This window comes from Stegodyphus dumicola, chromosome 1, assembly GCF_044657685.1.
Source record: "Stegodyphus dumicola isolate Sdum_Otavi_A_Nest chromosome 1, ASM4465768v1".
NCBI lineage: Eukaryota > Metazoa > Arthropoda > Arachnida > Araneae > Eresidae > Stegodyphus > Stegodyphus dumicola.
In genome coordinates, this window is record NC_140768.1 from 145,178,788 (window position 1) to 145,204,082 (window position 25,295).

Sequence of the window (25,295 nt, forward strand, 5' to 3'; positions counted from 1 at the left end):
TTTAAATACAAGCCAGTTTTCCATATTAAATAACTGAATATGTAATGTCACTGAACATATACAGGGAAATCTTAAGATGATCATTTACAGTTTCAGATATTTTGGTCTTTTGTGGAGATGTTCTGAAACTTATTTATGTTCTTGGAAACATTATTTCCAAAGGTGATCATCATGAAAGGTTCCAATTTAGTTCATCATCTCAGCAAACTCGCTGACAACATGCGTCTCACTCTTTAATCTCATATGTAGCACAAATGTTGTTTGTTTGTGCTACAGTTGTTTTCTTTAGAAAAAAGTCCTCAATGGAAGTATCCCTCCTAAACAGATTACATTGCCATGCTTTTAAAAACCAAGTAAACACACATACATTCATTTAGAACCAAACAGTCAAAATGTCCTAACCATATAAATCGAATCCTGGAAATGCATGCACGAATGATTAACGCGATTGATGGAATAAAGATACTCTGAAGAAACATTAGCTGGTATGATAAATCACAAAAACATATAACATTTCAAAAAACTGTGGATGCAGAAGGATCATATATTGAAACTGGTGTGGTTTGGATTTCAACCAAAATCTCTCTCATTATTCCTAAAATGCAATGTGTAAAAAAGCACTTCTACGAAAAAATATTTCACACTTTTGTAATGTTTGTTCATAATTCAGAGAATGATCTACTTGAAATTTGATATATTTTATTCATACTCTTAATAAAGTACATAGTACATACAGCACTTTTGTCACAGAAAATTTTGACATTGTTTTGAAAAACAAATATATATATACTCATATATATACTTACGAAAACTAAATACATATTTTGCATATATAAAGCATACGAGATTCAGTATAATATTTTACAAATCAAATGTATTTAAAATACATTTTTTAAAACCTTTATTTAAAAATATGCCATTTAATATAAAATGAAATTTGGTAGTTATTAATAAATCTAGAAATAGGTTTATACAAAAAGCAATTTTCGTTATATTATGAATAAGTAAGTTCTTAATACATTTCACAGAATACTCCTTCCTATTTATATTAATCAATTTTAATAAATATTTCTGTCTGTAGACTGAAAATAGAAATAAGCCCAGTATTTATTTGGAATGGTTTGCATACTTAAATACAGCAAAGCAAGGGCAGAACAGTAATTCAGCTGTTACTCATTTTAAGCTGTGGTGATGTACTTCAGTGATATTCAAACCCCTGAAGTGTTTTCAGAAGTTTTGTAACTCTTCAAAAATTTTTTCATTTTTTTTGGTATTTTTCAGTTTTATCAAAACTAATTTACCTGGAGCTCTTGGATTTCTTAAAACTTTTCAGTGGTTCTGAAACTTTAATTTAAAATTTAGGTTTTTTGTGTTTTATCTATCTCAGTTGCATTAAATCTGCAGAGTCTATTTTAAACACTTTCAGCTGTTCTGAAAATTTTAAAGATACATAGTTGTTTTTTTTTTTTTTTTTTTTTTTTTTTTTTTTTACAAGGTTTGTACAAATGCACATAGAAATAAGGGACCATTCAAGGAAAATAAGGATTTATCAGCAGAGGGAATTAATAAATGAAAGCAATTATCTATATGCGACCTTCACTTCTGTAATATCGCTGTAAGAATAAAATAAATCTGTAAGTAGGATACATTATTATTAAACATAATCTAATATTTATTTAGCATAATTATGCATGTAATTTATGACACTGATTCTGAAATGATACTAGGATAATTATGCATAAAATGCTATGAAACATACAGCAATGCCACCAAAAAAGAATATTTATGCATCTTTAATTTGAAAATTTTCCAGATATTTCAGCTACCTCACATCAATTTTCTTCTCTTTAGAATCTTTTCTAAGTTTATTTGTTTCAATAAACAAATTACTGCTCCCACTAGTTTTTGCTTTATCTCCTATTTTGAAATGCTTTAACAATAGACCTCTGAAGAATAATTTTCTTTCTTCTATTATTAAGACATATCAAGATCAATATTTTAAACTGTGAGTTTTCAATTTCAGTATTAATAGAAAAACTCCATTCTACAGATGCCTGTTCATGTGACAAGATTAGAACCATTTTTGAAATTTTCCATGCTTGTGCAGCAAGTGGAAAGATGAGATCTAAGTGAATTATTATTTAAAGTGACGATAAACATATTCAAAGAAAGACTTTTAGGATCAAAAGCAGAAAAATTTAAATAACTTTGTTTTTATTGTTCTTACAAAAGTTCTCCAAAAAATAAGAAATTCATTACAAATTTTCTATAAAACCCATTTGTTACGTGTTAATACCATGAAGATATTTTTCTATAAATCTTGTTTTCAAATCCTAAACCTTCTATGGCACAAAGTCAAAAAATTACCCTACTCTGCAAGAGCAAAAATCCAGAGGATTGCTAAATAACAAATTTAGGAAAAAAAGTGCAAAGTGAATTTTTCAGAGAAAACTAACACACATTTGAATATTCTGAAACAATTAGATGAAAAATAATTCTTGTGAAAAAATATAAAAGAAAAAAATGAAATTATCTTTTTAGCTTTTTTACTCTTGCTAAGAAGTGCTTTTGAAATTGTTTTATAGCATTTATTATGTTATTTATTTTTGGAATCAAAATATTTTCAAGTTGCCAAAAAACAAAGTAATGTTATTTTAAAATATGAACATAAATAAAAATGTTTTATTTTAATGCAATTTTTAAATAACAATTAAAAAGATTATCATTATTTTAATGATATTTATTAATGTTATTACGTTTATAAGGGGGAAAATGTCGAAAAATATCCACAAATCTCCAGATAAAAAGTGTTTTCTACAAATTGATCTTGAAATTGTCAAATTGATCTTGAAATTTAGCCCTGCTTAATAAAAAAAACATATCTCAAAAAGGAAAAAGTTTTTGATGTAATCTTTTACGAACTTTTCACTCTCAAAAAAGAAATCATTTTAAAATACATAATTTAATACAGGCAGAGTCTCATGCCTCAAAATTTGATCATTGCATAAAGTAAAAAATAATTCAAATGATAATCTATCAAAAACATATTTATCAATCAATGGTCAAATATATTCCTCCAAAATGTTAACACTCAAAATGGAAGTTGTAAAAAAACAAACAAAAATGTCAGATGAGCAACATTATGGACTTTTACGCAAAAATTGTTTAAAAAAAAATTAAGTACTTTTAAGGGATTGTACAAACCCTGTTTTTCATACACAACAGAATTTTAAATATTTGGGCTAAAGTGAACAAACACTAACAGGAATATTTGAAAAGTTCAGATTATTTGATATTCTTTTTTGGAGGATCAAATATTCATTTATTGTAATACAAGTGCATTAATTTTTACTTTGTCATTTATTATATTTCAATATTTATATATTACATAACTGCTTTTACATTCATGTAAATTAATTTAATAGCTTCTCAAGTACAATATATCTTTCACTATATTATTTGTTCATATTTACATTAACAAAACAATTAAAATAATCGACTATGAGAGCAATTTTCGTGCAAAAAAACATCAATCCTAGTATTAATTTAAATTTATTTATTACTATTATTTTTGTGATTTCTCTTGCTAATGCTTAAAAAAAAAAAAAAAAACAGGCATGCAAAATTTTGTTATCTGGAAACATTTTCAGGAAGCCACATTTTTTTTAAATTAGATTTTTGTATTTTATTAAACCATAAACAATACTTATTAAAAATTAAATTTAATCAGTTACAGAATCTCCATTTTGTTTGAAACTAAATACTTACAATTAGCTGCATCATCAGTTTTTTCTCTTTTTTTATCAAGTAAAATTAAAGCTGCTAGTTAATTTTAAGTGCTTTCAATTTTGTTACTTTACATCAATAAAATAATAATGTCATGATTTAATTTCAACAGAACAGAAATATATTATGCACTCTCTTTCACACTCATAAAAATTTGTGTAATTTTTAGTTTAAGTACAGCTCTTATATGCATAAATTTAATTAAACTATTGCATTTCAGTTGAAACAATGAGATTTTGGTAAAAAAGAAATTAACTTTTTAATAATAATAATAATTCCTTTATCAGCATTGCAATTAATGCAGATTTGGCCTGCAAGAAAACATAAAAATCTTCATTTATCATTATAATAAATGTGTATTTGACCTATGGGGGGGAAATGACAACCCAATTATTTGGGTAGGCCATAGTCCCATTTAGTTTTAATATTTATTGGAATTCTCTACCGTATATATATTTTAAAATACCTGAACATATATAAATTTAAAAAATTCGTAAAGTACATTTTTTTGTATCATAAACTTAAAAAGCATATAACCCCATAGTGTGAACAAAATAATCACAGTCTGAACATCACTGAATGTATCTAATGTCATGATAACTACAAACAATTTATTTAATGCTAATTACTAAACTCCTTTCTGCCTTAGTAGAATGATCATATTGGAAATAAAACTCCACAAAATACATTACATAAAAATATTCAGATGGTATACTAGTTTCAGTAAAGCATAGTTTCAGTAAGATTTCAAAATTACAGTTATTATAAATACATATTATTATGTAATCTTACAGATAAGAACATAAAATATAGGTTAAGAAGTTAATGAGTAATATTAATGTTTACATGTAAACAGGTACACAGTATATATTCCAGGAAGCTTTGTAAACTTAGAATTTGTAAAATCTATATAAGAGATGTTTAAGCAGACACTACACAAAAATAAAAAGAAATTTAAAAATGTCATTTTTATGCAGATTTTGAATAAAAAAGTAAACCACTAAATACTTAACATCAAAATGACCTATCATGAAATTGATGGATGTTTTCTCTAGGTGGAAAAATGCTATCCATTAATAGATGTTAGATTCTAGTTAAATAATGACATTATTATTATTAAAATTAGAAAACCAGATTGATTATTAATAATGTATAAAATTCTCTTCTTATGTCTGTTTTTCCATCAACAGTATCTCCCCCCAAATGCTTTTGTTGCCTAAGTCCAGAAACTTCCTATGTTAGTTGACAGAAAAAGTCAGCAATACTACTTGATTTTCAATATGACTGTCAACTATGATTTTGCTTTTTTGAAATGCAGTTGGAATGGAATACATACTTTAAAATAAGCATTACAGTAGTTTAATATGTTTCAAGTGATTAAATATGAAGATGGCTATATATAAATTTAATGCAAGAAAAATAAAAATTTGTTAAGTTATATACTATATATGTAGAGAATATCACAAAAATATTTTGACATAACTTTGCTTATAATTATTTTTTTTTCTTTTAAACATTTGCACTATTAACACAATAAATGCCAAGCCTATTTTGCTTGGTCTAAAGCTAGTCCCTAAGGACTAACATGGCATTTAATGTGTTAAGAAACACACAGGCCTGACAATTGTTGTCGATTTTGCAAAAGAAAAATTTACTTTTTTTATGAAACTGTCAGTCTTTAGATAAATGCTTTTTTAATTCATATTTCTGATGATAAAATATTATCAGTTATCAAATTGTGGTTGTAAGCAGAAGAAATTAGTTATTTGAATATATATACGTAATTTATAACATACATAATAAATAATATTCATGAACATGCATTAATGTACTTAAAGAATGACATTTTCAAGGTCTATTTCATACTTTTTAGTAACATCCTAAAGGGATTCTATTGATGGGAAAGTACTCTCTTTGACATTCAAGAGCAAGTATTTACTTCTGAAGAAGAGAGGGACTAGTATTCGGAGATTCAAAATTTATCCACTTTTTTTAAAAAAATCTGTAATTACGTAAAATTTTGTGAATTAATTTTCTCCTTGGATTACTTAACTCAAGTAAAGTATATAAAGGCTATCTGCCACAGAATATTACATTTTCTATATTGTCAAAGCACACAACAATTGAGTTTTAATTTCATATGACACTCTTATCCAGAGAAATTATTTCATTAGATACAACATTAACAAACAAAAATTAAATTCAGTATGATGAATGTGTAAAGCAAAAAAACCATTGCTCAGCCAACAAATATGGCTTACCTCACTTTACCAAAGTATGACTAATTTTGGTAATGAAATTTTTAGAAATCCTGTCACTTGGGTTTAGACATAATGTGTCAAAATTTGCAATGTATTCATAACAAAGGTTTATATAATTTATACAAAAACACAGAATTGCCTTTTAAAGATAAATTATGCGAACAGTAAAGGATGGGAACACCTCATCACAATCAGTCCACAAATAGCAATTTCCAATTTTTACAAAACTTGTTTCTTTTTTTAATTGTTTTATTCTCTAGAAGTAATATTTTATAATGGAAACAAATAACCTTTATATATTGTATGCAAAATCATGGTGATATTAGTATACCATGTTCAAAACCTGACCCTGTTAAGTTTTAAAAATAATAATAATAATAATAATTACAAATTAATTTTTGCTGTCATTTCAGAAAACCAACACACAAGATTCCTACAAATTTGTTATTTAATAATCTTTAAAACACCATTAAGAAATTAGTTCTAGTGCAAAAAAGCAGAATGATCATATGGATTAATTTGGCGCCAAATACCAACACTGTTTCCGATTTTCTGGTAACCTGGAATCAACAGTTTTCTTGCTGTTATGGTAGCCATTTTTTTGTTGCATGCCAAAGTTTTTCTAAAGTTTAATCAGATTTCAACTTTTAATTTTTGTGACTGAGGGCTATGTGATTTGTATTACATGTATAACATGCTACAAATCACTTATTTTGAATTATTGGAATTTTAATTGCCATTAGTTGATAGCTTAATAATTGATTCAGAAGTCAAACAAGAAAAATCAGCGTTAATTCACAAAATTTTTAATTTAATTTTGTGAATTAACGCTGATTTTTCTTGTTTGACTTCTGAATCAGTATTTATTCGGCGTGTTATTGTGTCTTAGCTTAATAATTGTTAACTGATAATTTTGTTAGCTGGCTGGTTCTAATTAATCTCTGTCTCATCACTTCCATAAAGAAATATGTTTGGTAAGATAGTCATTTTTTTATGATTTACAGCAAAAAGGATAAGAAAGCTATAACTGATTGGTGTAGGAATAAAGGTTTAATTAGTTCTCACCATGGATGTCCACACTTAAGGATTAATCTGATGGCTATGAGTTGATTTGGGCGCTAAAAACTGGCATGCATACCAACACCACTGGAGGGCATGTGGAACCACGTTAAGTGCGAGTCTTTGTCAGTCACCGGATGATATTTTGTATTCCTACTTGGCATTGCCAACACGGGGATAAGGAGGAGGATGATCAATTCCAGGACATGATTTGCATTCTGTATGTGCAGCAATCACCCGACGTTGATGATGGAGACATAGCCAAGAACACACAAGTACTTTTATTGTTTTTGGTGTTGTTTTGAGGAACAGACATCTCTGAAACACTGCATTTTGGCATTAAAAAATTGCCAAAAATATCAATGGCATCCTATTGTAAACTTTAACCAAGAAATTAATTAAATCAAACTATCTGTTAAACTTAATAATCACTCCAATTTGGCAAGCTATCTATGAAAAATTTCATGCATGTCATGAAAGGGAAAAAGTTGAAACTAACTTGCACATAATTTTTAGTTATATGTGCAATGACAGACATCGGAAAATAGGTTACAAATTACAAACATTTATTTATGCCGAATTTATACCTAAATTCTTTACTAAATATGTCAGTTGATTTTTTTTTTTTTTTTTTTTGTAATATTCGTAAAAGTGAACACTTATCACATACTGCATTATAGAAAGAACAGATGAAAGTATTATTACCGAGTTGACTGCAGTAATAAGCATTAACAGCAAAAAGCAATTTTTTAAGCTAAAATTAGATATTTATAACAAGTATAATTTCATTGATAAACAAAGCTGTGATTAAGCTTTAGAAAATGGTACCACAGAAAAATATCACCAGGGTTTTATTAACTTGATGCCAAATATGAAAAGTAAAATTTTTGATTTTCTTAAATCTAAATTTTCATATATAAAAATCTATTCCAGAAACATTTGTTTTAATAGGATATTTGAGTAACATTTTGTTTAAAAAATATTTGCACAGATAAATATTTTTTAAATGGCTGGCTAATGACTATCATTACAATTTAAAAACATTTTAGTATATACGTTGAGAATTTTTAGCAAACTTTTTTTTAATAGTTGATGTTTGAAAGGTTGGCTTATTACAAAAATGAATTACAAAAATTATGTATTAAATAAATGAACAGATATTTTTATTTCATAAAAGTTTTTAATATTTTTCTAACAAACTAATTTTTTTAATATTGGCATTTGACTCAGAATTTTACAGCAGTTCTCTGTGTGAAAAGTTATTCTTCATTTCATCATTAGCAACATAACCATCTACCTTGAAGAAAGTATAATAATCAGTTTTACCCAAAATATTCAGAAAAAAAGTCATAACTTTTAAAGTTAGAATTCGTAACCCCCCTTTTTTTTCTTTTGCTTGGGCATCTTTTACTACATAGGAGAAATGAAAGATTTTATTTTACTTGTGAGGGGGAAAAAATTGACTGCTTAAAAATGGTTAACACAAACAATATCCATCATTAAATTTGCCACACTACAGCAAAAGCACCAAATGATATGCATACCCCATGGGTGGGAGAATTTAGAAAGAGAAACCAACAGTGCTCTTTCTTTCTGCTCTTACCCCTTTTCAAATGGAAAGTAGATTGGCATGCACCTTTAGGCCATCTGATAGATGTAGTTAAGTTAGTTAACCAATTAATTATTAGTGGTATCTATACAACAGAATTTATAGGACAATTTTAAATCCAGTTTGTATGAGGGTTTTTCAATTTTAGCTAAATTTCTGCAGGAAAATATTACCTCTTTGAAAATCTAGAAATGTATAGTAATTAAGTATGCTGGATTTCAGACTATGGTCAACTTTTTGTCTTCTGAGAAGTGAAGAAACACAGCAGAATTCTGATAATCAAATAATACAGTCAAAAGTCTTTAATCCGGACTCGTCGGGACTTCGGCGATTCCGGATTATCGATTTTCCCGGATTATAGATCATCAGTTTAAATCTGGTAAGATGGCATGCAGAAATTATAAAATTAAAAATATGAAACCGTAATTTATAAAATAATGAGCAATTATGATCTAAAGGGTATCAAAATTTACAAAAAAAGAAGCTTAATATTTATTTGTTTACTTTATTAAACATTTCTTTCAACGCGCGCATGCGTACCTTACGCATAGCCGAAATTAGAAAATTGCAACCAGAAAACTATTTGATTTGCATTCATCATATTTATAATAACGAGGAATTTGATTTAAATCATATCAAAGACGGAGTACATCGAGATTAAATACTACATTTAGTAAGGAATTATAAGCCAAATAAAATAAAAACATCTGCCCTGAAGATAACGATAGTGCTGACAGATCAACTTCCAGTTCATTGCATGCCGTAACGTCCCCCCCCCTCCGCGCAGAGCAGAGTGAAATTGATAAACCGATTTTGGAATGGTTAGATAAACAAAGGATATACCTTTATGTAGCAATTCGTTTTTTGTTTGATGGACATCGAAACATACTTTCGTTTTCTAGATCCTTTGGGAGCTCCAGCATCGGAAATTCTATTTGACATAATCGAAAGTTCAAGCTTACTTTTATAAAATTGCTCTTACAGTCTGCAAAAAATAATAAGCCAGATCCAATTCGAAGATTAAGGAACAACGCAATCATCAACATTAACTGAAATAGATAATTAGATAATTTATCTTATACCATTCATTATACATTAAATGCGCAGGCGAAAACGTATTCTGCGCTTGCGCAGACGCATATGCGCAGTCGTAAATGTCTTGCGCGCACGCGTAAAACGCCTTTGAGCATGCGTCAACGCGGCGCATGCGCAAAAAGATTTTAGCTCTGAGGTCCAGATTATAGATCATTCCGGATTATGGGTGTCCGAATTAACGACTTTTGACTGTATCTGTAATTTGCAATATTTTCTAGGTGTAAACAAATATTTGAATTTTTTGCAAATTCATTATGATAAATGTAATGAAAATTTTTTCTCATATTTATAATATATTTGATTAAAGAAGTAAATTTACTTTATGATTAAGTCATTTAGCATTTTCTACATGCACATCCAAGTACTTGTTTAATAGTAAACATGAATCTGGGGGGGGGTATATTTTTAAAATTAATTTTCAATTTATATGGTTAGCATATACAAGGAATTTATTTGAGAAGTTCTAACTTAAATGCACCTCATAACTGATTTGTTTATATCCACTTAAAAAAAAGGGCAGATTATTAAAAATACATTTTCAGAGACATTTTTTCAATCAAAAATGTGCTAAGAACATTGATAATCCCAAATTTTGATTCTAGTACTTTTTGCTAACTACTATTAACTTTAGTAAACCAACTGCACATGCATAGAAGCAAAATGGAGGAATTAATGCAGTGATTCAATTAAAGAAAATCATACTGCAGGAATTTTGGCAACAGCATATTTATTTTTTTCTCATTTAGAAACATAAAAATTATTTTGAAAGAAGTTTCACTGCTAATATACCAATTATTTTTACATAATACAATGTAATGAGATTTTTGAAGAGTTCTCTATTCCCTCAAAATACTTTCTTTTCATTTATCACTTCCCATAATGTTTCCCTCTATCCTAGTATCTTCAATGCAAAAAAATTATATTAAAAATATAATAGTTTTGTATTCTTTTAAATCTTAAGTAATTTTAAGATATGGGTATGTTTTCATAGTTAATTGAGCAAAATCCAAATTCAGTGTAAAAATTAGAGTGGGAGAAATAAATATAAAGAAAAACTAAAAAACACATGATCTATGATCTGAAAAATTCTCTAATACCTACAACTCCTGATCTCATGGTATGTCAGTTATCAGAATTCTACTTAATTTAACTGTGCAGTCTTTTTGAATTGCTCTTGGAGGAAGATAATTCTGAGATATAATCAGGTAAGGAAGGAACATTCCGTAATTCCAGTTCTACTTATGGGAGGGAGACATATCCTGAAGAAATATCACAGATCCATTACAACAAAGGAAAAGGTAAGGAATATTATGTTACCATAATGGGAGGTTTTCATAATTCCATATCCAGAAAAGAAAAAAAAACTACAAAACATTTTGTTTTGTAAATTTTATAAGATTTATTATTTTACAAACTGCTCCAACTCTTAACTATTTATAACAATGATATTATATGTACAATAATAATATTTTTGAGGGAAAATTAGACTTTGTCAATTTTAAAATTTATTTCCTAAAACAGATACCATTATGCTGATTGTCTTTAAGCTTTCAACTCAATTATCTACATTTCATTAAAAGTTTGAGTGTTTAATATTCTTACACAATATTCAAACTTGATAATAGATTAACAATCTGTCTTACAATAAGACAGCTGTAACCTACTGATACATCCTGCAACCTATATAAGATGCAGTCTGTGACCTACTAGCAGGTTACAAGCTACATATTAAGAATCTGCAGGTACCAGAAATTGAAGAACCACATTACTGCATAGGCAACATTAAATCGATGTAATTAATATGAATTAAACTTGGCACCAATAATTTTTTTATTGCCATAACATTTACGATTCATTTTCTCATTTGGCATTGTAAGGCAGAATGTGTGCCACGTGGTACCACATTCTAAAGTTTTACTGAAACCAGGCAACATAAGACTGGGACGAGGAAACTCTTATGAAAAGCAACTGCAGACAAGGGGGGATATAATAATACAGTAAAAGCGCAGCAATTCTTAGCTTCTGATCTTGTAAATAACACTTAGGAATATACCAACAATCTACAATCTCCTTCTTGGTGAAGAGATGCAGGTATTCTGTTGTTGCTTTAAGCTCGATGACATAACACTTGCATACATACAATCAGTTCTCCTTCAAGGCATCCAGTCTAACATGTATTCTTTCAAAGGGAGAGGTAAGGGTAATTTATTTATATTTGGAGCTACATTATAGTTCATCGCCTTATAGATGGCCACTCGGGTGATTTGCTTCAGGGACCGTGGGTGGGTACGCATGTATCTGAGAAGGCTTGCGACAGCACTGATGGTAGGGATCAACGAAGTCTGTGTATTGAGTACCTTAAAACACCTATATAGTTCTCTATGGTTCATTGCATAATAATATAGCCAGATTAATTTTGTGAAAGTCTGCTCCTCGTCATTTAACAGTTCCTCTTTGCGAATAATATGTTGGATGTAATGATACAGCACCTGAAAAACAAAAAACAAACATACTTTAAATAAAATTCTGCATGGAAACTTAACCAAAACAGGAAATATCGGTAACAGACATAGTTACTTGTAGTAAATTTAAGTCAGAAATCCACAACATCCAATTATTATAATAAATGCAGAGTATTTGGATCTTTAGACCAAAGAATGAAAAATTAACAGTGTTTTCGACAGGATTTGAATCACTGATCTTCCAGCTGGATGTGTATCATGGCAGTACACATGAAAAAATGCAACAATTCCTTACATTCTCCTCCACTTGAAAAGAAACTAGCAAAAGATTATGAGACCCTGCTGAGTAAATCCATGATGTGGCAAATTATTATCTACCATGTTGTTTGAGCATTACTGGAGACTCTTAGCAATTTCAGAGTGAGAAAATGAAGAAATAATTGCACTCTTACTGAGATTTCAGCCACAGCTCCAACTGTTAGCTGAGTGCTGTAACACCAACACAGCATACACTGGGGAGTGTGACAATTCCTTACACAACTATTAAAGGTAATGCATCCATTTTTGGCATATTACGTGTATGTTTAGACATATGCAATAAAATTTTTACTTCCCATGCATGCATGTATAATTTGAAAATGACCACGTGATGCAAATAGAATTAATACTGATTTATTATTTTTATTTATCTTTTTTTTTTTTTACGTTTGTAACACAATTACTTGAAATCACACAATTTCTTCTTTATTTAATTACCGGGGGAATACAGGTTTATTTCCTTATAAAATATTTTACTTCTAATAGTATGAAACATAACTATTCAAAGTAACTATACATTATCTGTTTAAATGCCAGTGGAAGTAATCAGTTTCTATTTTTAAAAAAATTATGCATATTTCAGTGCCTTGTACGTTTGTGATATTTGTAACAAAGGGCAGATATCTATCATAATATACAATTTAACAACTGATCTTTTATCAAATTGTACATATTTTCAAACACAAAAACAAGGGAGTTCAGGTACACTTGAAACATTTTATTCTCAGCAGAGCTGTTGGTAGATCATGCAATAACTCTTATGGTGATCTGAATGCTGTTTCTTTAGCTAAACAAGAGAAATGGAAGTAAATTTTTATCGTTAAATCTGACTTTAAGGTTACTCATACTTCTGTGTTTCTTGGCAATAAAAAAACTTGCTTATGACTGCCAGATAGATCTTTACTTTATTCTGGAAAGTAACATATTTCTTTTCTTTTTACCAACCACTGTGGCATTATTGGAAATGACCCAGTAGATGATTTAGACCAGCTCGCCAGTGGTCCGTGATAACTTTTTGCTGGTCCGCAGAAAAACTGGGATATTATTTACGTTTTTAAGATGGTTCAGTTTAAAAAATTATGACTAACAAAATCTATTATGGAATATGGATTATACATTTTTTTTTTTTAAATTTAGCTACTACTTTTAGTGACATTTGAAAGTGAGAGTTGGCATCCATGGATATGCAGCTGTTATCAGTATTAGCGTGAACTGGAATTCTCTTTCCTTTTGAATTACAAACATATGCTATTATAGTCATTAATAACACAGTTTTTCTCCGTGTCATTAGGCAACTTGATGGATTTTTATGAGAACCATCTGCATTCCTGTTTATAATTCTAACTCTGAAAGTTTCTGTTTTTGTTTTGTCTAATTGTTGATCATTGGTGCCATTGCTGAATGAGCGATGATTATAATGTTAACAATAATTAAAAATTGGCGGCATAACACTATCAGTTTACTGATACTGCTTTGCGTTTGCCGGTTTGCTTTTCGTCAAGTTCTTTTCCAGTGATATGGAAATGTGAAGCTGTGAACAAAATATGTGTAGTTTGCTAATCATTATTGTATAAATGTGCATTTATCTTTTTTTTTTTAACTTCACATCAGTGATCCGCCAAATGTAAAATTATATATGTAGTGGTCTGTGAAGTTCTAAAGGTTGACAACTGCTGTTTTAGACAAAGCTGGTGCTGACTTACTATTTTCTCATTGATTTTTTATACCATTAGTAAGATTAATGAATCCAGCATCAAGCCATGTCTCTGAAAAAAAAAAAAAAAAAACAAATGGTGGGGACGACCTTACGTTTCTTATCCACCCATCTTATCTTGTGAACACCAATGAAAACACCCTTTGCGAAATTGTACTTCAGCATAGTCTTTCTTTTAGAAATAAGCATGGATTTTAATTTCGAACTGGATGTTAAACAAGAAAGCACTATGGTGAGGTGAGATTTTTTTTTTTGTGACCTCTTGTTTTTATAAGAACCGTTTTTGTTCCTTTCCCATCAATAATTTTTTTCCTTATCATATGGAAAATTACTGGAGTTTCATCCATATTTCCAACACCTGACAGTAAATAATATTTTTGCCTTCATAATTCAATAACATACTTCTGGAAATTTATCAATTTGTTGTCCAAATCTTTCAGAAGCCTTTGCGAAACTTTTTCTTTTTCTTGTAAAACTAAATTATTCTGTGCCATAAATAGACTACATAAACTGAAAGTTCTTTTAAAGTTTTCACTTTTATTTGCATTCCTCTTTTTTGACCACTTTAAGGTGAATAAAACATTTCCTATTTCTTGTTACTATTAATCCATTCTGTCTATTTTCTAACGCTTTTTGCTAAGATAGTCCCTTTTGTTACTTTTTTGCACAAAGAATACTTATTCTTTGGCATATTATTTATTTTGATTTCATTTTTTCTTCCACTCACATATACAGCCTTCCCCAACCACCAAACATCCTTACTGGAGCATGATTTCCATTTTCTTTCACAAACTGATTTGAAACACTGTACAGTCAAAAAGTCTTTAATCCAGACTCGTTGGGACTTTGACGATTCCGGATTATAGATCATCAGTTTAAATCTGATAAGATGGCATGCAGAAATTATAAAATTAAAAATATGAAATAAAGAGCAATTATGATCTAAAGGGTATCAAAATTTACAAAAAAAAAGCTTAATATTTATTTGTTTACTTTATTAAACATTTCTTTCAACGCGCGCATGCTTAAAGCATACATTGCGCATAGTCAAAATTAGAAAATTGCAACCAGAAAACTATTTGATGTGTACTCGTGATATTTATAATGACGAGGAATTTGATTTAAATCATATCAAAGACGAAATATATCGAGATGAAATACTACATTTAGTAAGGAATTATAAGCTGAATAAAATAAAAACATCTGCCCTGAAGATAAGGATAGTGCTGACAGATCAACTTCCAGTTCACTGTGTGATGTTTCTCCTTTCTTTTTGTATGTTTTTGGTTAGTTGTTTCTCCTTGTGTGTTTGTGTTGAGTATTTTCACTCTGGCGAATGATGCATATAAAGTGCTACTGCTAGAAATAATAATAATAAAAATTTTAAAAAAACTTGTACACACTTGCACTGAATGAAACCCATCCTCTCTGCAGAATTATTTGACTTCGTCAAGTATTCCTCCCCAACATATTGTTTCCCTTATTGATTTTCAATTCAGTATACCATTGTTCTGAAAAATTTTCGAAAGAATGACTTCAAAAGATAAGAGCAACCCACGCATATCTTTCAGGTTTTTCAGTGCAGAAACGGGCATGCATTATACAGCAAATATACGTAAGGCTTTAAAAATGTGGTTTTTAAATTATAGGTGTGCGTTATATGCCAGAATATATGGTATATCATTGCTGGATAACCTCTGCTTGTCAGAACAGGACTGCTTCTTTATGATGCCTGTTGCCCATGTGTAGCACTTTAAGTCATCTAATTGTTCTTAAAGACAAATTTTTATAAGGGACCCTCATGAAAATCAGTTTTAAATTTGAAGAATGTAACCCTAATAACAATACCAGCAACTTTATGCTACAGCTCTGCCATAAAAGTCCTTACTTTTCTACTAGTATAGAAGTGCCATGAAGGTTTTGTTCATTAAATTCAATTACGATGCAGATACTTATATGTGAGGGTACAGTTAATGATAGCTTGCCTTTACGACACAGTTCTTGAGATCAAACATGGACTGCACCCTGCAATCTAATTTAAGGAATTACTCTGCAGTGAAGGTTTAAAATTACGTGACAGCAGTTTAAAAGTCCAAGATTATAATAAATAAAACATCAACTTTAAAACAGCACCAAACAGGAATTACCGAACAAATATGTGACATATTTCTGAAAATATTTTTAATGTAGTAAAAGGAAATCAATGACATGCAATAATTGTGGGTTTATAAATCTCACAGTCCAGCATAAAAGCTACCTCAATAACTACATTTTTTCAATGACTTTTTTTTTTTTTCCTTTTTTTTATATTTAACTTCAGTGGTCACTTCTCCAGATGTTTGCTACAGATGCTCTCCATTGTTTCTAGTAGTTCTGGAGCTGGCAGTTGAACTCAGTGGAATATGTGGGTCTCTCCAGCTTCAGACTATTCTAATATTGACAGCCTTTTCCTTTCAAAATAATCCTCCTCTCATCTTTCATCTATACCCTTGAAGAATTTCTGAATTCATTAATAACAGTGGGTAGAAGGGGAAAAACTTTTTAAGTTAAGACTCTCAACTGTCACATTTTCATCACAGTAAGCTAAAGCATGGCCATAAGATCCAAGAAATTTTTTTTCAACAAAAAGTATTTTTTTTACACATGTTTTGAAAAGATGGAAAATAACCAATCAAGCACCCTAAAATTTTCATTCTGTGTAGTTGTTTATTATTTACAACATCAATCTGCAATGGCTTTATTTTGAGCTGCGAAGTTTGAATTCTACATTCACCCAAAATATAAATTTCACTCTGAATGGCAATCGCAGGAAAAGAATGGATGTAATATGAGCAAAATTCTGGATAGTTTGCAAATTTTGTCCCAAATTACAGAATTTTAAGGACCAAAAATTTTGTAAAAAAGGCAGACGACTCTTAGAAAGTTTTTAAAAAGAATATGAATGCTGATTTATGCTTTCAGAAATGCAGATCACTTTTAGAGATGGTTGCCTTAGATCATGATTTATCCTTCCGTGGCTGCGAGATTAAGCAATTCTTCCTTCCCACATACATGCGATATCTGTCAGTCATAAATTTGTAATGTGAGCTGTGCTTGCACCCACTACAGTGCATAAATGGAATATGAGCTGTACTCAGTGAAGATCATCAAAAGGTTAAAGAAGAACCATCATCAATTCCAGTCATAAAATATTATTAGAAATTAAGTACCGACTTGGTGTTGTACGTTCACTTAATGGTGCTCATGTAGACATGTATGTAAGAAAAATGAAAGCATTTTTCTTTAATATCTTATAAATTTCAAAGTATTACTATTTTTTAGCAAAAATTTTTGAAGTTGTGTTAATTGATGGATACTTATTATTTGAATGATATTCTTTCAAAATCCAAAACGCATAGACACAAAAAGTTAAACAATATTATTTGGCACACTCTGGTACCAATTATTTAAACAATGCTAAGACTATTAATAAAGATTAAATATGTCACAAATATTGCCAAATGATCATCAGCCTGTCTAGTAATAACTCTGAGTAGGTTATGCACTATCATAATATTTTTGTTGTATTTTCTTTGTTCTGAAATAATGCCAATATGTGATTTATCGACAATTTTGGTGTTTTTTTAAATGACAGGGACTATAACAACAAGTACACATTATTCATACTCTTTTCAACATTTTAAATATTTACAATTTCTAAAAACAGTTACTTCAGATACATATCATTATTCCTTGGACTGTTTTGATCCAAATTGAACTGAAGGTGAGTAAATCAAGTAATTGTCACAAGATACCTAAATTCTATAATCGCAGCATATTTCTTTGTTCACAGTTCTAGTTGAATTATTTGATTTTGATGCTATATTGAACATGAGATATAAAAACAACGAAAAAATATTACATTTACTCACCCAATTTGAAGGTTTCTTAATAAAAACAGAACTCTGAGAATGACAAATCATTGTTTCTGTTGTCGTAATACTGGTATTAGGATTTGCCCCATATTGAAGTAACACTAAAGTCAAATCATAAACATAATGAAGGTCACTTGGGACACGGGCATTCTGCACCATATCCATCAAAGCTAACAAAATATGCTGTGTCCTCTGCGAGAATTTGACATTTGGATCGAGTCCATGCTGAAGAAGAATGACTAGCAGCTGACGAATAAAGGCAAAGGCATTGTTTTTTTCCTCCTCTCGATTCAAAATAATATACTCACTGGCAGTGAACACCAGGACATGAAGTGGTGTGAGGTTGCTTCGAGAGGAACAGTTCGGATTAGCACCATACTTGCACAGTAATCGTACAGAGTTCAAATAAAACACTTTCTTAGTGTGAGTCAGATAATGTAGTGGGTCTTTATTGATAAGTGGTACCAGACACACCATAAGAGGCACGGACCCATCTCTACCGACACAATTTGGATTGCCACCGTTTTGCAGAAGCATCTCCAACAGCTCATATCGAAATTCCCAGTCTCGGATATGGCGCAATACACATGCCAGTGCACTATTTCCCTGATGGTTAATGCTTGGACTAGCACCATTTTGAAGTAAATATCTAACCATATGCAGCATATCCCATTTATTCCAAGGCTTTGGTTCCTGATTGTAACCATATCGCGACTCTTCCAAAGCATATCGAACAATCAAAGCATGCAATGGTGTGTTGCCAAGAGTGTCCGGTTCATTTATTAAATCACGACAGCCATGATCTAACAACATCTTTATGGTATTTAGAGTCTCGTCAGCTGATTTTCTTCCTGATAGTAAAACCACATGAAGAACTGTCATCTGCTGCGTGGCTGTCCTGACCTGAACATCAGCTCCACACTGAATAAGAAGACCAAGGAATTTCAAATCTTGTATGGCAGCTTGATGTATAGGGTAATACTCATCATAACATTGGTTGATTTCATCAGATCGTTCAGACACGAGGTAACGCACACAATTCCATGCACCTCTTTCACAAGCAAGATGCAGCAGTGGACGTTTTTGTTGCCAGGGTAGCCAATTATCTTCCCCTTGGGCTAAAAGCAGTTCTAATATTTCAGACTGATCACCATCTATGGCATAATATTCCGCAGACTGCAATCTGTCGGGGGTGCGGTCTGCCATCCCCATTCCAGGAACCACATAAAACCTCAACTCGCAGTTCTGGTTATGTGGGCCGGGAAAACACATTCTAGCTTCTAGATCCACACGGGCACCGTGCTTCAACAGAAGTTCTACTATTTCTTCTGTTCCATGGAAAGCGGCAATATGCAAAGGTAAGCTACAAGCTCCTCTGTTGACGTCACATCCTCGGTTTAAAATCCATTTTACGAGCTCAACACAGTTAAAGCCTATGGCTCTCTGCAGCAAATTGTACCCATCCGCACTTGCGACAGAAAGAATATTTTCTCCCTGAAAGTAAAAATGTTAGAAAATTACATTCATTTTATAGACTAATAATACATATTTTAATTCATATTCAAACTGAGCAAAAAATTCACATAATGAAGAAACTTCAAATCCTTTCCATAAAAGACAACATGTGCTAAACTATTATCTGTGGAAAGATATGGACATCTTAGCTGTCTATAGGCCCTCATTAAATTAAATATATTGTTTCTAATCAGAAGAGTGTTCTTGTTTTCAAAATATATATTATCAATAAAAAATTTTAAGCAAGTCATTCAGTTTGCTCTTTGCTTTATTAAAATAGCTTATCTAAAAGATTTCTTAAATTTAGAAGAAATTTAGCACAGTCAAAATGAATTCATGATGAGAGTATGTTTTCTTGCTGAAAGTATCAAGTTGGCATTACACATCTTTCTACAGAAAATTGTATGACATGCGTCATCCTCAGAGGAAAAGATCCAAATTTTCCAGTTCTATTTATAATTTAATTTTAGAAGTAAAATCTTATACGTAATTGATATATTAATACAGTAAATTCAATTACCTATTTAAACACGTTAACAGCAACACAATAATAAATCACTATGCTTATTTCTAAGGTATTATTACTACTACATATTAAATACATTAGAATTAAGATATTTAGCTTTACTTAGATAGTACAAAGATGACTTTTCTTAAAAAGTTAAGATTCAGTTTAAAATCTGGTTCTAATTCACAACTGGAGAAAAGCACCACATATAGTACACTCACCACAAGTATTACAACATATCCTAACTAAGCATAATACTATAGACAGAGAACACTAGGTCTTGAAAGGTACCAATATAAATAAATACATATTACTCCATTTCCAGGACCACTGTCGTGACAAGAGAACAAAATCTTTAATAAACTTCCCTTCCTATTCCACTTTCATAAATGCCTATCCATACAAGTTTAGGTTGGTTGGTGAATATCTCAAAAAAGACCATTCAAAAGCTGGAATGGCTAACTAGATATCTAGACCTGAGCCACTACACAGGATGTCTAAGCTAATCAATGAAGAAACAGAATTCCAAAATGGGAATTCATCAAGGTCATTACATACCATTAATACACCAACATACTGGTTGATTTCTACAATGATTTGAAAGATTTTAAGATCCTTGGCCAACTTCAAATGAATATATCAAGAACTAGAGTTTGAAATGCACAAAGATTTGTTATGGAGGAATACAAACCCACTGATTCTTTATGTCATGTTGCTCGCACCACTTCAGACTGACACTTCTGCGAGAAGAGATGAAATGGATGCAGAATATCTGTTATCTTACTGAGTTTTCCATAAAATATCTTAACATCAAAATGCAGAAAGAAGAGGAAAGCTCTAAAGGAAGCTATCAGGTTGTTGTACTGCAATGAGCAGTTGGAGACAATATATTGATATTTTCTTAGGCAGTTTCTGATTATTGTTCTAAAACCTGATATTAGTTTGAAAAAATGGAGACAAATTGTCAATATTCAGCCTTGCAACTGGTTATCTCAGCTTGATACAACCTCCTATTAGTCTTTCACTTGTTCTTTATCTCATGGTGAAATGGAAAACTGTTGTTCTATATATATTTTGAGAGTTACTCATTTTCTTTTTCTTCAAAAAATGTGTAACTTCAGTTGCAGTCTTTTATAAATTTAAGTTCCACCCATAAAAGCCATGATTTGAATCAATCCCATGAGTTTTTATTTATTTTCTTTTTAATGCTAATACACTTTATATGCATATAAAGAGACTTTTATTAAAGTAGCCAGTACTAAACTAGTCACTTCAGCTAAAACAACAATCCACTATATTTAAACCCAAAATGCAACCAACCTTTGGAATATTACTGATGTAATTCTCGATGGAACACCATTCAATGTGTGTCAATTCCTTCTCTCTCATATCTTGAAGCAGAGCAAGTACAGTGTTCCTTGTTTGCTCTGATGTCCCAGATGACAGCAGGTGACCTCCTGTCTGGAAGAAGCTGCTGATCATGGACCCCATTCTTTGAAGAAATCGTGGGGTACAGCAGCTCTCCTCCCCTGGACTGTTCTCCAATGCTTAGATTACAGAAGTGCTTTCAGAAGAAATTTGCTACGAGACTGACAGGAGAGATCCCTATCTTCAGGACCTTCTGACTATCAACTTTCATGTTATCAGCATTCTTGCTGAGTAAGGCTGTTCCAACTGGAAGAAATCCCAAGATGAATAAGAATTGAACATGCTTCATAGATCAGTTCAGCTGGTAGTTGTCATAGATTGAGCCTAAAAGAAATTAGAAAAAAAGTTATATATATAAGTGAATGTGTTGATTTTTATGAGCTAACATAAAAAGTCACATCTTGCATATTTTTACTCCTCACGTTTTCAACAAATGATTTCAAAATTTTAATTTATGTCAATGACATAAAATATAAGAGCGGGTACAAAAATTTACTGAGTAAATATAGGGAATAATACTGAAGTTAATATCTTTGAAATAGTTAAGCCACTAGCAGAGCACTTGCTTGTTATGAATATTCTGTCAATGGCTAAGCCAACAATCACCCAGCTGTCTCTTCACCAAGAATGTTTCTCAGGATCATCATAGGGCTATACACCAGCAAGAAGGAGAACAGACAACTACATATATCCACATTTTTTGGGGGGAGGGGATATTAACCAGGATCTAATGATATGATAGCTGACTCCACTAATCATTATACTGAAAAGGGCAACTCTATAAAGTATACAGCAACGCTTTTTCTTTAAAACATGCTAGGTTCGTAATTCAGAAATAATATGCACTAAATAATTTTTACCTCTGCGTTTTTAAGGGATAAAATTACTAAAAAAACATGAAAATTGTAAGTAAATATGACACATAGCATATATTTATTCTTTGTGATCTATTAAAAAATATAATTAGATAACAGATACGAGTATAATAAATTATAAAAAAAAATATTATTAACATGACTGCTAATGTTAACAGTATGAAAATTTTTAGGAACCAGTAATTTAATTTTGACAATTTTCAGCATTGCAGGATTAATCATTATAACTATTTCTTTTTTATTTATTTAGTAATTACTCAATGGTTTTTTTAAGAAACTTGACTGAGTAGAATGACTTTATAAGAGTACAGGAAAGCAAATGGGACTATTTTTTTGAGAGATGACTTAGTAGGACTTTCCAAGGAAAACTGGTTTCCAATGACACTACATACAGAAAATCATTAAAACAATACGTATTGCCTTTTTGTTTAATAAAATTTTAACTCTGGTTGAATTACCAATGGAAATTAATTGAAATTAAAAATTAGATATGACAATGCATATACTAGACAATTTCTTGCATAACTAAGAATATAACTTTTCATCCAGGTTTTTTGCATTTTGCTGTTGAAATGACGAAATGAAAATATGAGAAACTTCAAACTATAATTACAAGGGAATACAAAAACTAATGTTTCCCTTTTTGTACAGGTATGCGCAAAAGAAAATTTCTGTCAACAAATAAAATGCTCAACAGTTCAATAAATAGAAAACAAATGATGAGAACTGCTTACGTTATCTGCAAGCTGGATGGAATTTGAAAGCAACATTAGACATTAAGTTAAAAAAAAAAATAATATAATAAAACTGTATGAGGTGGACTTCCATAAGCTGCCTTTTCATTACCACTACAGTAGGTGATAATAAAAAGGTAGCTTCATACAATACAAGTTATAAACAAATTTGAAAGTCTAGTAAAAGTTTAACATAAAGCATGTACTTTATCTTCTTATACATTATCCACATTTGTACCACACTTGAAATTTTCTTATTTGTTCTCATTTTTCTTAACATGATTAAATAGCTCATAAGACAATTGATGAACATATTTCGGCTTAATTCAAACTGTATGAATGTTAATTACACTATACTACAGTCAAAAGTCTTTAATCCGGACTTGTCAGGACTTCGGCGCTTCCGGATTATAGATCATCAGTTTAAATCTGGTAAGATGCCATGCAGAAATTATACTATTAAAAATATGAAATCATAATTTATGAAATAAAGAGCAATTGTGATCTAAAGAGTAACAAAATTTACAAAAAAAAAGCTTAATATTTATTTGTTTACTTTATTAAACATTTCTTTCAACACACGCATGCGTAAAGCATACATTACACATAGTCGAAATTAGAAAATTGCAACCAGAAAACTATTTTATGCATATTCATGATATATATAATGACGAGGAAATTGATTTAAATCATATTGGAATACATCGAGATGAAACACTACATTTAGTAAGGAATTATAAGCTGAATAAAATAAAAACATCTGCCCTGAAGATAAGGATAGTGCTGACGAATCAATTTCCAGTTCATTGGGCGCCGCGATGCCCCCCCCCCCTGGCAGAGCAGCGGAAAATAGATAAACAGATTTTGGAAAGTTTAGAGAAACAAATCACCTCTCTGTCACTTTCTTCATGCCTTTATCCATTTTTTGCAGCAATTCCACTTTTTGTTTAATGGACATGGAAACATGCTTTCGCTTTGTAGATCCTTTGGCAGCTCCAGAATCGGAAATTCTATTTAACATAATCGAAAGTTTAAGCTTACTTTTATAAAATTGCTCTAACAGTCTGCAAAAAATAATAAGCCAGATCCAATTCGAAGATTAAGGAACAACGCAATCTGCAACATTAACTGAAATAGAATTAGCTTAGCTTATACCGTCCAATATACATTAAACGCGCATGCGTAAACGTATTATGCGCATGCGTAAAGCTATTACGCGCATGCATAGCAGAAAATTTGTAGCTTTGAGGTCCAGATTATAGATCATTCCGGATTAAAGACTCTTGACTATACAACAATGACCAAAATATTCAGAACATAAATTAAGCAATATTGCACTTTTCTTTATGAATACTGTTAAGTTTTATGTCATTGCTGCATAACAAGCAACGTTGATATAATTATAACAAATAAGGTAAAAAATGTTTAATATTCTCATTTTCTTTATTAAATTTTTGACAAATATGTCTTTTTGTCAAGATTCTGTATGGAGTTGCCCCATCTGTGCTTTAAACCTCTCAAAGGTGTTCAAGTTTTATTTTCATCATTTCAGCTAAGGATTCTGTTTAACCTTCAAAACTTAAGTAACACACGTTTACTCATGTTAAAACAATTACTATTACTTATTAGTTTCTATATCAGCTAGCTCTTTGCTGCGTTCTTCTACAGTCAAAAGTCGTTAATCTGAACACCCATAATTCGGAATGATCTATAATGCAGACCTCAAAGCTACAATCGTTCTGCACATGCATCAACGCATAATGTGTTCACGCATGTGCATAATACGTTTATGCATGCGCGTTTAATGTATAATAGACGGTATAAGCTAAGCTAAAATGATCTAATTATCTATTTCATTTAATGTTGCAGATTGTGTTGTTCCTTAATCTTCGAATTGGATCCGGCTTATTATTTTTTGCAGACTGTTAGAGCAATTTTATAAAAGTAAGCTTGAACTTTCGATTATGTCATAAAGAATTTCCGATTCTGGAGCTGCCAAAGGATTTACAAAACGAAA

General features: G+C 30.6%; 1 protein-coding gene across 4 annotated transcripts in view; it reads right to left on the bottom strand.

The window, feature by feature from the left end:
- Positions 1-6,873: 6,873 nt before the first annotated feature.
- The window catches only part of LOC118180278 (uncharacterized), a 35,098-nt gene continuing 16,676 nt past the window's right edge, over positions 6,874-25,295 (bottom strand). For all 4 annotated transcript variants that reach the window (XM_035349401.2, XM_035349389.2, XM_035349395.2 and 1 more), the window contains 3 exons: positions 21,562-21,993; positions 18,216-19,712; positions 6,874-12,299 (listed from right to left, as the gene is read on the bottom strand). In XM_035349401.2, the coding sequence (XP_035205292.1) occupies positions 11,964-12,299; positions 18,216-19,712; positions 21,562-21,732 (2,004 nt within the window). In that variant the 5' untranslated portion in view covers positions 21,733-21,993 and the 3' untranslated portion in view covers positions 6,874-11,963. The remainder of the gene's footprint in view (positions 12,300-18,215; positions 19,713-21,561; positions 21,994-25,295) is intronic.